Source organism: Eutrema salsugineum, unplaced genomic scaffold, assembly GCF_000478725.1.
Source record: "Eutrema salsugineum unplaced genomic scaffold, Eutsalg1_0 scaffold_31, whole genome shotgun sequence".
Taxonomy (NCBI): domain Eukaryota; kingdom Viridiplantae; phylum Streptophyta; class Magnoliopsida; order Brassicales; family Brassicaceae; genus Eutrema; species Eutrema salsugineum.
This window is the reverse complement of record NW_006256750.1, coordinates 201,816-215,773: the sequence shown is the minus strand read 5'-3', so window position 1 is coordinate 215,773 and position 13,958 is coordinate 201,816. Positions and strand designations below refer to the sequence as shown.

The 13,958-nt window shown below is 36.9% G+C and overlaps 1 protein-coding gene across 2 annotated transcripts; it reads right to left on the bottom strand.

Moving 5' to 3' along the window:
• Positions 1 to 1,898: 1,898 nt before the first annotated feature.
• On the bottom strand, positions 1,899 to 4,204 carry LOC18014234 (glucan endo-1,3-beta-glucosidase 14). 2 transcript variants are annotated; one of them, XR_002898668.1, is made up of 3 exons: positions 3,797 to 4,204; positions 2,378 to 3,512; positions 1,899 to 2,274 (listed from the first exon to the last, which is right to left on the bottom strand). XR_002898668.1 is itself a non-coding variant. In XM_006419118.2 (3 exons), exons 1-3 carry the CDS (start codon positions 3,864 to 3,866, stop codon positions 2,215 to 2,217), a joined length of 1,170 nt encoding a protein of 389 aa, XP_006419181.1. In that variant the 5' UTR covers positions 3,867 to 4,204; the 3' UTR covers positions 1,899 to 2,214. The 2 variants fall into 2 exon arrangements, 1 of the variants encoding a protein (XP_006419181.1); XM_006419118.2 differs by having other exon boundaries at positions 2,473 to 3,512.
• Between the last annotated feature and the right edge of the window lie 9,754 nt (positions 4,205 to 13,958).

The following is a 13,958-nucleotide window of genomic DNA, read 5'->3' as shown; positions in this document are numbered from 1 at the left end:
AGAGGGAGAGAGAGAGAGAGAGAGAGAGAGAGAGAGAGAGAGAGAGAGGGAGAGAGAGAGAGAGAGAGAGAGAGAGAGAGAGAGGGAGAGAGAGAGAGAGGGAGAGGGAGAGAGAGAAAGAGGGAGAGAGAGAGAGAGGGAGAGAGAGAGAAGGAGAGAGAGAGCAAAGTTAGTTTCCGGCGAATCAGAGCGGCGAGAGCAAATTAAAGTTATTTTCCGGCGACTCTTGGATCAAAATTAACGCCACGAGATCATGGTTCTGATAGGTGGTGAGTGTTTCGGTGAACATTGCTTGGCTGTCTTCGTTGATGGAGGTTCGGAGAAGAGAGAAATGAGACGAAGAAAAGAAGAACGGCTAGGGTTTCAACAATGTTATTTTTTCTACCAAAATAACTTTTATACTAGAGAGAATTTTTTTGGGTAGGTTAAACATTTTGGTTCAATTTTTGATATTTTTTTGTTAGGGTAACTAAGTTTTGGTTTTCTTATGATTAAATCTCGGTTTGGATAATTTTATCTCTTTTAATTTCGGTTTAATTTTCGATAAAATTATTTTATTCGGTTTAGATATTGAAGTCTGCTAAGTGTAAATTCTAAATTAAATATTTTGCTCTTCTTAATTTGAAACCATAAATTTAAACTTATAAATAAGAAATAATAGTTTATATATCTAAGGATTACCAATACCTATTTATGATTACAAATTTGAAACAAAAATTATTTTTTAGTTAATTTTAAAATTAAATTTTATGATTTAGTTACATAGTAGACTTCATAAGCTTTGATAAAAATTTACTAGTAAACTTCTAATAGTTTTTTAGTAGACTTCGTCATAGCTTAAATCGTAATTAAGATTTCCATTTTTTTTTGGTCATACAGGATTATATTATATTTTCATTATCCTTTTAAATTATTTTTGTCAAATATTATATCAATGATCTACTTTTATATTCAGAATCAAATTTTATATTATTTTTAGCAAAAACCCCTAATTTTTACCCTCTCTTACAATTTTTATCTAGTTTTATTTATAAGAGACGGAAGAGAAGGAGGATTATAAGAGACAGAAGAGAGTGATGGTATATATTTACCAATCTCTGTCTACAACTTTTCAATTCCACATAAGACATGGAACTACAAAGAGGGAATGAGATGAGGTTGGCTCACTCTTTCCGTCTCCAAATGCTGAGCCTGCCATCGAGGTGAAATCAGTAAACTTCTGGCTTGGGTCCGGCAAAACATCTACAAACTTGGCGCAATCTCGTACGTAGAGGGCTGCTTGGTACAGTAAATCAAACACGACAAGGTCTCTTGGAAAGGTGACGAAGAGGATGTGATTCAACTTATATGCTGCCGATCTATGTCATATCTGAACTCCGGAGATGCATCATATTTCCAGAAGATATATCCAGAATCCAGGTAAAGCGAGAGAAAAGACGTAGGTTTCCGGCCCAGACGTAGGTTTCCGGCCCAGCCAATACCCCAACAGAGGTCGTTCACGCTGCCACAAACGAGGATGTTTCCTCTTGTGTTGTCACAACTTTGTCCAAGTCATATACAGACAGAACGGACGCGAAAATCCCACAAGAGCTATGCGGCCGTTGTGATCAACTACTGCAATGAGGAGATCGGCGGAGAAGCCATCACGCCGGCGAGGGACATAAGCCCATCAAACGGAGGTAAACGTAGAAATTGCAAAAGAGAGAGGGGAAGGGAGAGAGGCGGTGGAAATTTGCTGGAGAGAGTGTGAGTCGACAAGAGAGATAGAAGAGCCAGAGGCAAACGCAAGGAGGCCAGAGGGGCTGAGATGGGCAGCATATAAGCTGCCTTGGTTCAGTGGTCCAGGAAGAATACAGTCGGAGGATGAACTCCTTTTTTGAATTTTGTTGCTTTGAGCCTTGTAGAATTGGTATTATCCTTCTATAATCGTAAATTTATAAGAAACACAATATCCATAAATCCTCTGATACCCTTAAACCTAAGCAATGACCCAAATTTATGTATAAATTTGTTTACATAAGAATAATATATGAAACTGTCTGATGATGTATTTTCTGAATATCTCTTGGCTACGATGTATGAAAATTCCAATAAATTTGTGCTCCTACCAATTCGTTAGCCTTTCACTCCTAGTAAAGTACAGTATATCATATTTCTAAGAATGTATGACAAAATCCGAGGATCCAACCGTGAAAGCTCAAACCATTGCTGCAATTATATCATCAGGAGGAATACCGAGACAGAGATTACTAATGCCACATAGTAACGAGCTGCCTGCAACGAAACACATAAGAGATTGTTACTCAAGATAGCCACCATGCATTAGCTTGAATCAGAATATAAAGTCGGTTTTATATTCATGCGCAAGATATCATACATAATGGATTGGTCAATGCCAAATAGACTTCAGACTGCTGAATCCAATATCATCTGATATGTATACCATGGCTTCTCCAAGCAGAGTATTCATACCTTTGACGATGAAAAGTGTTTCTTGGCAGCATCGGACTTCAGACTGTTGAATCCAATATCATATGATATGTTTCCATCAGGCTTAAACAGTCCAAAGTGTGTCTCTGAACTCTTCCCCGGTTTTGAATTTTCATTGAATAATGCAAAGATGTATGCTTTGAGTACTGTTTTTGGTCTAAGAGGTGTCCCTTTCTTCTTTGCAAGCCTCTTCCTGAGGTTATAGTTATAAGTTCTTGCGTTCTCTGGTGTTGCTGCAGGTTCATCTGAATCGCCTTTAGAAGCCCATCCGGTTTCAGTAATAATAACCTCCATCTTCTTGAACCCAGCATCTTGCAGTGCCATGTAGGCGGCATCAATCTGAGCATCAAGCATGTTGTCATAACGTAGATCAGTTTTCGGGTCATATATGCCTTCCGTCGGCTTGAAAAGAGCATAGTTGATATCGATCTCAGTCGGGTTATAAGTGTACGCCAAAAAGGGGTACGCGTTCAAACAAAATGGAGAGCCAATCTGATTAAGGAATTGCAACAGTGGCTTCATATACTGAACAACATTCTCTTTGAATATACAGGACGACGGCGGGTATGAATTAGCAAACACAGCCTGTGAATGAGCCGTCGTGATCTGCACAGTTTTCTCCAGATTCATTTTTTTCAACGCATTGTAGACATTTTTAGCTGCACCCAGTAAGGCTCCCGACAGCTCCGAATCACCGCCTCCGAGAACTTCATTTCCTACTGCGATACCGCGGATCCGAGTCTTCGGTAAGAAAGACTGAACATTCTCTTTGACCCAAGTGAATGCATGATCGGTATTTGAACTCATCTCTTTTAAGAACCCATTTGGGAGTCCAACCACAAGGTCTAAACCAGTCCCACTGAAAGCTTGAAGTACACTGTGGTCAGCGTCGTATATACGCACATTCCGAATTTTAGCTTGCTTTAGAAGTAAAACTACTTTATCCGGCGACGGGATGTTATCCGCAATCCTTCCATAATTTATCCCATAAGTTCCAACAAATGCTCCCTCAACTTGAAACTCTGGATACAAAGTAAGAGCAAATAAGAGTTTGCAGAATCTATAAACTGAGAAGATGTACATAAGTGACAATCACGATAGTAACAATCTATTGGAATCATAAACGATAGATTTTCATCAGAAAATTTCCTGATGTAATTAGCAGAACCCAACAGGTTCAAGTTAAAATCTAGACTAAACCTAACTCCGAATCATCATATGAAGACTAGGGCTGATGTAAAAGCTGTAACTCTCATAAGAACCTAAATGTATAAAATCGATCGAAATCGGATTGAGGATACTGTACCTGTCAAAATCGGATTGAAGAAGACGAAGGAGAAGTAGAAGTTAAGAAGAACCAACCCAGAACTTCTCATCTGATAATTATCAGAAAAATCAAAGAAGATAGGAAGATTCAGGTCATCGAGAACAAACCGAAGCGAAAGCGAGAATCAGGTCGACAACGACATAGAGTCTTCGGATCAAACACTAGCAAAGCCCTTAAAAGTCCACAACAGAAACCCAAACTGGTATTATTGCTGAAGCTGGAGAGAAGTTTCTTCTGTTTGAGTTGAATGATTGCAAGAGAAAGCGAGAGGTATATTTTCGGTGGTGGTTTTTTCTGGGTTTTTGGTGTTTCCTTTTCGTCTCTGTCGAATATATGATATGAATAAGTTAGCAATGTGTGGAAAAAAAAGAAGAAGAATAAGTTGGCAATTAACTTTTTTTTTGGCTTTCAAATAAAGTTAATGGAATATAATAACATAAAAAGGGAAAATAAGATGGACATTTCGTAGTTGTTAATTAGTGATGTGGTTGGACGGTGAGTTTCTTAGGACCTACCAACATTACAGCTAAAATCAGCCGTGTCTGGACCTCATTGCATCACTTTTTCTCAAATGCCTTTCATTTGGGAGATAGTTACCATTAAAGACATTTATCCAGACTTTTATGTCCATTATATACATCAAATAGTTATTGGGCACTTATCTTATATTTTGCTCCCATTTTGGACAACCTTAGAGCATCTCTAATAGAAATTCTTAAAAAGATTTTCAAAATTTAAAATAAAAAAAAAATAAAAAAGCAAGAAAGAGAGTTTTTCAAGTTTTTGTTTAAAAACTTCATCTTTTAAAAGTTTTACATGTGTTATTTTTTCATTGGGTAATTTTAAATTTTAGAATTAAAATTTAATTATATAATTATATTATATTAAAATATTAATATTTAATTGTTTACATACTTACTCTTCATTTAATCTTACATTGAAGATGGTCTTACCATTCATTTAATCTTACATCATTTCATTTTTAAAATAATTTTTAAAACAATATAGAAAACGAAACCCAACAATAAGAAAATACCAGCATGGGAAGTGCAAAGTATGTAGGTTTGATTTGAATTTTCTCATCCTTTTTATTTTTATGTTTATATATTTGTACATTTGTAGTTTTGTATAATGGTGTTATATGTATATATATTCATATAGTTCAGAGCCGTGTCTGAGTACAGGTTGATGAAGCATCTGCTTCAGGGCCAAAGACTTAAATATGTTTTAGGGGCCAATTTTTCAAAAGATATGTTAGCTCATCGGTTTGTGGGAAGGGGAGAGTGTTATAGCTTTCCGCGCCGATGTGGAGTTCGATTTCACCTCTCCACATGTTTGCCATTTATAGTTCTTTTTAAAAAAATCGGCCCATTGTTAAAAAAAAAAAATTTTAAGCCCATTTAGAAGTGTCTCACATCGACTACTTCAAAATTTTGAAAGGGGAAGCTGCACTATAAATAAAACTCTTTATCTAAAAATAATAATTAAATATCTTAATGGGTTCTGTGTGTTTTCACAATTTATTATTTGTGGATTAAGCTACATTAAAAAGAGTTTTATTTGAAAAGAAATAATTAATTACTTATTACTAAAAAAGTAATTAATTATTCAAATGAGTTGTGTTTTTTTTAACAAAAAAATGCCTCTAAAATCCTTAAAAAAGGAAGAAACCGGTGCATCAAAAAGAAAGAGAAAGAGAATAAGAAATAATTAATTACTTATTACTAAAAAAGTAATTAATTATTCAAGTGAGTTGTGTTTTTTTTAACAAAAAAATGCCTCTGAAATCCTTAAAAACGGAAGAAACCGGTGCATCAAAAAGAAAGAGAAAGAGAATAGCATATGCGCAGGACAAATCTCAAGCTAACTCTATCTTAAAATTTGTCCAAGTTTTAAAGTTTCGGTTGCCACTGCAGAAAGAACTTTTTCAAAGTTGAAACTCATAAAATCGTATTTACGATCAACTATGTCACAAGAAAGGCTGAACGGACTATCGATCTTGTCAATCGAAAGGGCTATGGTTAAAGAACTTGATTATACAAGCTTGATGGATGAGTTTGCAAGTAAAACTGTACGAAGAGTCATGTTTCATAAAAATCCTAAATAATGTATGGATATTACTACTGTCTTTTGATATCAAATAAAGCTGATGTTTTTTCGTTACAATATTTTTTATTTAAAGGATTAAGGGGCCAATATTTTTTGCTCGCTTGTAGTCTGAGAAATCTCAGGCACGGCTCTGATATAGTTACATCCACGTAGGCTATATGCAAGTAGAATGCATATGTATCTATATAATTGTGTCGATATATACGTAATTATATAGAAATACATATAAATATACATGAGCATCTATATAGATACATCTATATATGTCATATCTATATGGATCTTCATAGATATCCATATATTAGTGTTAATGAGTACGCTACCATATAGATACATATGTAAATATGTATATGTATCTATATGGTTACATCCACCTATGCCATATGCAAGTGAATAAATATGTGTATCTATATAATTGTGTCTATATATATACAATTATATGGAGACACATGTAAATTCATCCATATATATCATATATAGTGGACCCGCATAGATATCTATATATTTATGTCCACATGTACGTTAGTATATGGATATGCATGTATTCTATCAATAGACGACAAAACAATTTAAGTCAAAAATTATAAATTTGATATCAAAGTATTAAGAAAAAAATTATATTATCAAAATAATTATTCAATTATTTTTGTAAAAAATAAATAAATAAGGACAATAATTATAGAGGATATGTGATATTAATATTATATTAAATAAAGAGAAAATAAAGATTAGTAATTATGTGTTAAATAGAGGGGTGTCAAAAACGTGTCAAAAGTGTGTCTTAAATGAAAAGTACTTATAGACGGTATTATGTTTACATAAGTGCCCCATAAGGTAACACACTCTTTATTTGGTGAAATATATGTTTGCTAACTAGAGATCCAACTTTTTATATCTTTATAAGTGATAACATCTTTTTTTAAACTTGAGATCCAAACGCTGTGTTTGAGAGAGGAGCTCGTCCGACTATATCATTGGTTTCTTTCACGGAAAGGCTCTATCATATGGCAAGGTTTAGGATGTGTTGAATTATCTTTGGGGAAAGGACTGTAGGGTAACAATTCATAATTTCACCAATAATGTATTTCTGTTCCATATTCATTCATCTTCTCTCTGCAGTAAAGTGAGACTCACCGTTTTTTGTTCGAATGGAAGGCTTCTTTCAATTTATATCATCCATTCTTGTAGAGAGCACCAATCTGGGCTACTTTGAAACCATTCCCTTATAATTTGCACACTGATGAGGGCTTGACTTTTATTTTTTAAGAAAAAAAAACCTCAAAACAAAACAATTTTCGTAAGTAATGGATGAACATCCTTCATTAGATTTAAATCACACTGTTCTAAGTGTGAAAAATCTATGAGATGATGGTGTATAAATGGAATTAAAATGTTCAGGTGCACTTACCTTGCAGTGAGTCATGGTCAATCTTAAGTTGCCGCGGTCGAGGCTTTGGAGACGTAGACACTTATTGTTTTACCGTGGGTGATATATCATGGTTTTTATGATTTTTGACCATGATATAAGTCTTGTTTATAGAGTATTTTTAGTGTTTTTCGAGTCTCAGGTCTTAGGTACGTTTGGAGCTTAGCTTAACTGGAGATTTTTGAGCACATTGGAGCTAAACAGAGATCAATTTCGTGAAGGATGAATCATGTGCCTTGGTGTTGCTCAACACCATGGAGAGTGTCACTCGACACTGATCGCAGAAATAAGGAAAACGTGATTCTGTCCAAGTTTTAAAGAATCTCTTGGGCCCAGAAGTTTCCAATATTTACAACGAAGCGCAACACATGTTTTTTTAGTATTTATTAGGGTTTTTAGCCACCATATATCGATACCTTAGATTTTCGAAGAGAACATTTTTTGCTTTGGCTTTGTCATGATTTTGAGAGCTTGGGGAGATAAGTCTGAACTCTGTTCGTTTTTGTGAGAAGATTTCGAACCCCTTTTATCTGCTATATTCATCTTATTTTGCAATCTATTCAATCATGTGTGTTAATTCAATATCCATGTCTGAGTAGTTAGCTTTTTAGGTTTAGGGTTCTCATTAAGGTTTTCTCTGATTGTTTGATTGATTGATTAGTTAGGGTTCATAATCCTGTTAGTTCTTCACCATAGGTTGTTCTTAAGGCTAATTCTGGACTGATCACCTAGAACTTAGATCATTAGGATACTTGATTGACATGGAAGTGTAATTGAATAAGTGGAAAGAACCTAAGGTGAGCAAAGTAGCTATTCGCAAATGAATTTGGTTTAGATACTTTGTGAACATATCAAACTTGAGCATTAAAGCTGGTTTATATCTTTAGGATTTGCAAAGGAATTTGGGATTCTGAGATTTAGACTTAGATAATTCTCACAACGGAAGTTGGTAAATTATAATTTCGTGATTTGATTTCAAGAACCGTGCTTAAACCTGAACACTGAATAATCGATCTATCTGCATTCTTTGATTTCCTGAGAAATGCCCTGAACCTAATTTCCATCCATCCGAGTTTTATAAACGTTTTTACTGCATTGTTATTTTAATTCTCATCATCTTGCTTAGCTTAATTCGAATTCAATAGGTTTATTGGGTGAACTTCTTGACTCTGTGGTTTGACCCCTGCAATACTACAACTGCACATTTGTGCTCTTGCAGAGTGGCGAGAAACAACTGTACGTTGTAGAACTTAGGGTGTCGATCCACAGGGAGGATGTCTAATCTGCGAGAAACAACAAACTGGGAAGTAAGCAAAGTCATAAACTAATAAAAGGTTTTGGAGTTTTTGGTTAAGATCCTAAACTAAACCTAATCTAATATTCACAAGAAATGCAATGCAGGATGAATTGTTAAAAGAACATCTAAAGCATTTCGACTCAAACTAAAGACTCTTAAACTCATAGGTGACGATTTAGACTTCTCTGGGTTACTCTAATCGATGTATGATGGCATTTCCAATTAGCTTCCGGACGATTTATCTTCATCTGTTTCTGGGAATCTGCATTGACTAACTGTCGTCACCGTAATCAACTAATCTCTTAGATCTAGCAATTAACTCTCGCTCTCATGCTAAACTTAAGATCATGCATTAGATATTGAATTCTTCTGCTCACATCTTCTCTATAGGTAGCTCTGGACTCCTATAGCGACTATGTTCTTCTGAAGCTAGGTACTGATGTTCTGATACAGCACTCTCGTTCGTGGCTCTGATCGATCCTAGGCTCAGAGAATAGGTCATGAATCTACTCTCATGCTTTATGAATAACTTAAAAGAGATGAGATCCAGAATATGGCTAAGAATAATAGAAATCCTAATCGATATATATGCTTGTCGATATCTTCAAACAACTTGACTCTCTGTGACTAATATACATGATGCAATGAATGATAAAAGACATAGAAGAATGCAAAAGAATAAAACAGAAAAGTTAATAAAGATAAAAAGGAGAAATAACCCTAGAAAAATCCCCATCTCCATTGCCTAACCCTAGAAAAACAGAGTTTGGTGGCTCAAAATCTCATTACAGGAGCACACACCTGTTTAGGGCTGCTTAACAATGTATTTATAGGTCCTAAGGTCTTCCAGGTCTCATTTAGGACTTCTCTGAAGAGAAATGGTGAAGTGAGCTTTGATGTTGGGCCTTGTGACTCGTACTAAGGTCCACCGGGGGTGAGAGTGTTCCAGAGAAGGTAAAACATGTGTTTACCGCGGGTGAGAGTCTTCTGGGACTGGTGAACTGGGTCAACTTGTTCTCTATGTATCTTTTAATTGTACCGTTGGATCTTTGTGATGTAAAGTGCTATGGAAAGCTGGTTGTCTCCTCTTGATTGTCTCCAAATTTGAGCTGGATCAGACGGTGATAAAGTCTTTATTTGAGGCTGAACTTCTGACGATCTGACTCTGAGCTAAAAATGTGGATTTCTTCCATTTTGCCATTATTTTCCCTAAGTTTCCTGAAAAGAGCCTTGAAACTACAAATACAGGGAAATCATAATAAAATTTCCTAAAAATAAGTAAAACCTTTGAAAAAGCATTTGAAATCAATGGTGAAAAGTTGTCAAAATCAGGTGTTATCAATTCCTTCAGACTTAAGACTTTGTCTGTCCTCAAACAAAACAAGATCAAATCTGGAAAAATATCATTCAACAAAACTGAGAGGGAACTCAAAAAATATCAGAAACCATACTTCTAGACCTTAATTATGGACAATGCATCAATTAGATCAAGTCTAGAAAATTCTCACCAAAATACAAACATAACTAGTCCGTTAATCCGTCCTGCGAAAATCCACACACTTAGAACTAACTTCCAGTCAACTAGCTCTTAACATTCATTAAAGGTTTCAGTGGTTCTCATCAAAAGGATATTAAACAAGGCATTCAAGGTTAGGTATCAAAAAGGCTTTTTAATGGTAAAGCTGATGTGTTTAGGGTTACCTTTTTTTCTGGAGAGACAGAACATTATGCAAAACAACAAGAGAGGATGGAACTGTAAATGCCCCTACAGTTTCAGTCACCTTCTTCTTGCTTCAATATTTCTGATCTCCTTTCTTCAGGTTCTCCCTTATAGTTCCCCCAGTCTTAGATTTTTGTCCAGGTTGTGAATCCATAACTCCTTAAGTGAATACCTAATGCCTTGGCTTAAGTGGTTCCGGTTTCTAAGACTCTTTTAGGCTCTTAGTTTCCTTTCCTTTCTTTCTTTTTCTCTTTTTTCGTTTTTTTTAATAGAAAGGGGAAACTGACTTTTGACTTAGAGTCTGAGGGAGCACGAAATTTACCTATTAAATGAGCTTTTCTGAGGCATCATACGATTTCTGGCACACTCCCTTCTGGTCTCTTTCAGTCTTTCTCTTGAGTGACTGAAGACTATGTTGTTCCTCCCTCTCCGGCGTTTTTGCACATATGTGCCGATATAAACTAAAGAGAGAATGCATAAGGTTTAAACATAAAGGTTTGGGTTAAGGGTGTGGTACCAGCTAAAGACGAACTGGCCATCTAGGACAACAACGAGTGGTAACAATAAGGTAAAGATGTCCTAAATGTATATCATGATGCCCTTTTTAAAAAAACTATTGATAACAAAATTAGATGTCAAGATTAAGTCCAAGTAAAATGAGCTAGTATATCCTGTCAGAAAAGATCTTCATGAATAGAAGTCCTCTGGTGGTATTTCGTAGTGTAAGTACTCTAGCTACCGCCTAGTCTAGTACTAAACCTTGAAAGAGCTTTCATGAGTGATTGGTGTAGAAGCAAACAGGTTGGTTATCATCATCGATTTTGTCATTATTCTCTCAAAATGTAATTGACCTTTGAAAACACTTTTTGAAACTCAAAAGACTTTTGATAAGTTTTAAGAAAATCGAAAAAATTGAAAAATTTTAAAGAAAAATGGAGAATGCAATGGCTCATGCAAGAAAAGGTGGTTAGAAAGGGATAAAATCCTCCCCCATACTGAAATCACACTGCCCCCAGTGTGAAATAAAGCAGGCAAGGATGAGAAATAGAGTATGTAAACAATAAAAAAAATTGAGGAAAAGAAAACTTACCTGGTGTTGGTGATAAATTGTGAGGTGGTTGTGGCGGTGATGTTTGATCAGACTTGGATGCTAGGGATCGAAAACAGATTTGGCCAAGGTGGTGCTGGAAGTGGCCAAGGGTGGAATGGAAGTGGCCAAAAGTGGAATGGAGGTGGCCAAGGTGGAATAGAGGTGGCCAAGGTGGCCGGCTGTGCTGGCCGGGGGTTGGAGCATCGCGGTCGCGGTGGGACGCATGCCAGCCGTGGGCCAGATCTTCTTGGCCGTGGTAAAACGCCTCCTGGCCGCGGTTGGACCTCCTTTGGCCGCGGTCAGCTCCTTTTCTTCTCTTTTTTTTTGTGGCATACTAAGGCCTGTCTAAAATGAAAGAAACAAAACTTTAATAGAAAAAGAAAGTGAAACAAAAACAAATAAGTACCTAAAATGGGTTGCCTCCCATCAAGCGCTTTGGCTTATAGTTCTTAGCTAGACTTTGCAAAGAAAAAGACTTAGTTCAAATAGGATCTTGTCCTAAGACAAGTCCTTTTCGAGATCCTCTTGTTCTGTCTTGCAGGTTCTTCATCACTCCAGAGTTCTTCTGGTTCAAAGGCCTGGGCTTTATGTTCTCCCTTTTGCTCTTAAGTGGTGTAGCTTCATAGAAGATGTCTTTGTCGATATTGGCAAAAGAAACTCTCCTGTTGGGCCAATCCATGATGGCTCCAGCAGTTGCTAAGAAAGGCCATCCAAGAATAACTGGATAAGAGTCATCTTTTGTCTTCACTATGTATAGATCGACAGGTGCAATGCAATCTCCAATGCTTAGAGGAATGTCTCGGGCTATCCCTCTTGGTGTTGCACTTGAATCATCTGCTAAGCTAATCTTTGTCCTGGTACTTGAGATGTGCTTAATGCCAAGTCTAAAAGCAGTTGCTTTGGACATCATGTTAATGCAAGCTCCAGAATCACAAAGAATATTGAGGAATCTTTCACCTCTAATGTCACAAGAGATAAGAAATTGACCTTTGGCTTGAACTTTGTGTAGAGTTCGAACTGGTCTACCTTCTTGGGCGTGTGTGAACAAGTCTTTCATCTCTTGGATTGACTCTCTGATGTCACAAAAGAAGTGGCCTATCATGTAGTCTCTACATGCTTTGGCAAACGAAATTCCTTCTGGCAGGCTCTGAATTACTTGGTAAAACTCTTCAAGTGCTTCTTTGCTGATCTTGTTTGTGTAATCACTGGCTTCTTGGGGATCTTTGAGATGGATCCTGTAAACAACTGCATCAGGTGATGATCTAGGAAAAGATAGATACCTGGCTCTTCTGAAATATGTAGAGATGTTCTCCTTAGTCTCGTTGCTGTATCTGAAGAAGACTTGAAGGCAGCCTTGCTTCCAGACGTCGTCGAATCGGAGATAGAGAGGAATGGACTTCACAAACTTGTTGAATTCGATCAGTCTCTCTCTAGATATGCTCTTGGCTATTGGTTCTGTGTTGTCATTAGATGAATTGTCCCCAGGGTTTGGATCTTTTACAAACAAACCATACTCTTCATCTTCTGAGAATTTCTCTTGAAGCTCATTGTCACAAGTATAAACCATGTTGCAAGATGCATAAGTGTTGGATTCTTCCTTTTCTTTTGATGCTTGTGCAGTAATTGAGAAGACGGCTTGGTCAAACAACCTAGGTCTGGTCACATGAGGTCGGTTTTCTGATGAACAGGCATCATCTTTGAGCTTTTGCATTTCTAGAGTCTTCATTCGGTCAGAGAGACATTCAAACTTCCTGCTAAAATCAGAGGACATTGAATCCAATTTCACACAAAGGTTAGATTCAGCAATGACTTGTAGATCAAGAAACTCATTCAGTGTAGTGTCTAATCGATCTAGTTGGAGTCTAAATCGATCAGCCTCAGCGTTTTGGTGCAGAATCTGATGAGGAAGAGGATGCGATGGTCGACGGTTCACCAGATGCGGCGAATAGGGCTCATCTCGGTGGTGTGGAGGTCGCGAGTCTCAATGGTGGTGGTTCGGATTAGGGTTCCGAAGCTGATGATCAAAATCACGCCTGGAGGGTGATTCACATGCGCAGGGAGCTTCACGTAGGTCACAAGACCTTCGCTCGGGGTTAGGGTTTCTCCTTGAATGATCCATGCTTTAAAGGTTTCTGAAACTAGGGCGAACAGAAGAGAGAATAAGCAGAAAAAGAAAAAGTTAGGGTGTTTATGAATTTGGTTTACTTCCTATGTTGCTTTGGCAGAAACTCGACATATATATAGTCTTCTGCGGCTTCAACCTCCCAGATTTAGACCTCCAGATACTAAAATACTCCCTGGCAACGGCGCCAAAAACTTGATGGGCTTGCAGGCCTAGGGTTGTTTTTTAACAAGCCCGTTGGTCCTCCAAAAGTTTTAAATTTATAAAACCCTAGTGTCTACAAGTGCACAGATGTACATTGTAGGACTTAGGGTGTCGATCCACAGGGGGGATATCTAATCTGCGAGAAACAACAAACTGGGAAGTAAGCAAAGTCA

Excerpts from the sequence above, each read along its gene's own strand:
- LOC18014234 (XM_006419118.2), bottom strand. The coding sequence starts at position 3,866 with ATGAGAAGTTCTGGGTTGGTTCTTCTTAACTTCTACTTCTCCTTCGTC. Across the intron at positions 3,513-3,796 it reads CTTCAATCCGATTTTGACAG|AGTTTCAAGTTGAGGGAGCA; the intron begins GTACAGTATCCT and ends CTTTGTATCCAG. Across the intron at positions 2,275-2,472 it reads AACACTTTTCATCGTCAAAG|GCAGCTCGTTACTATGTGGC; the intron begins GTATGAATACTC and ends GTTTCGTTGCAG.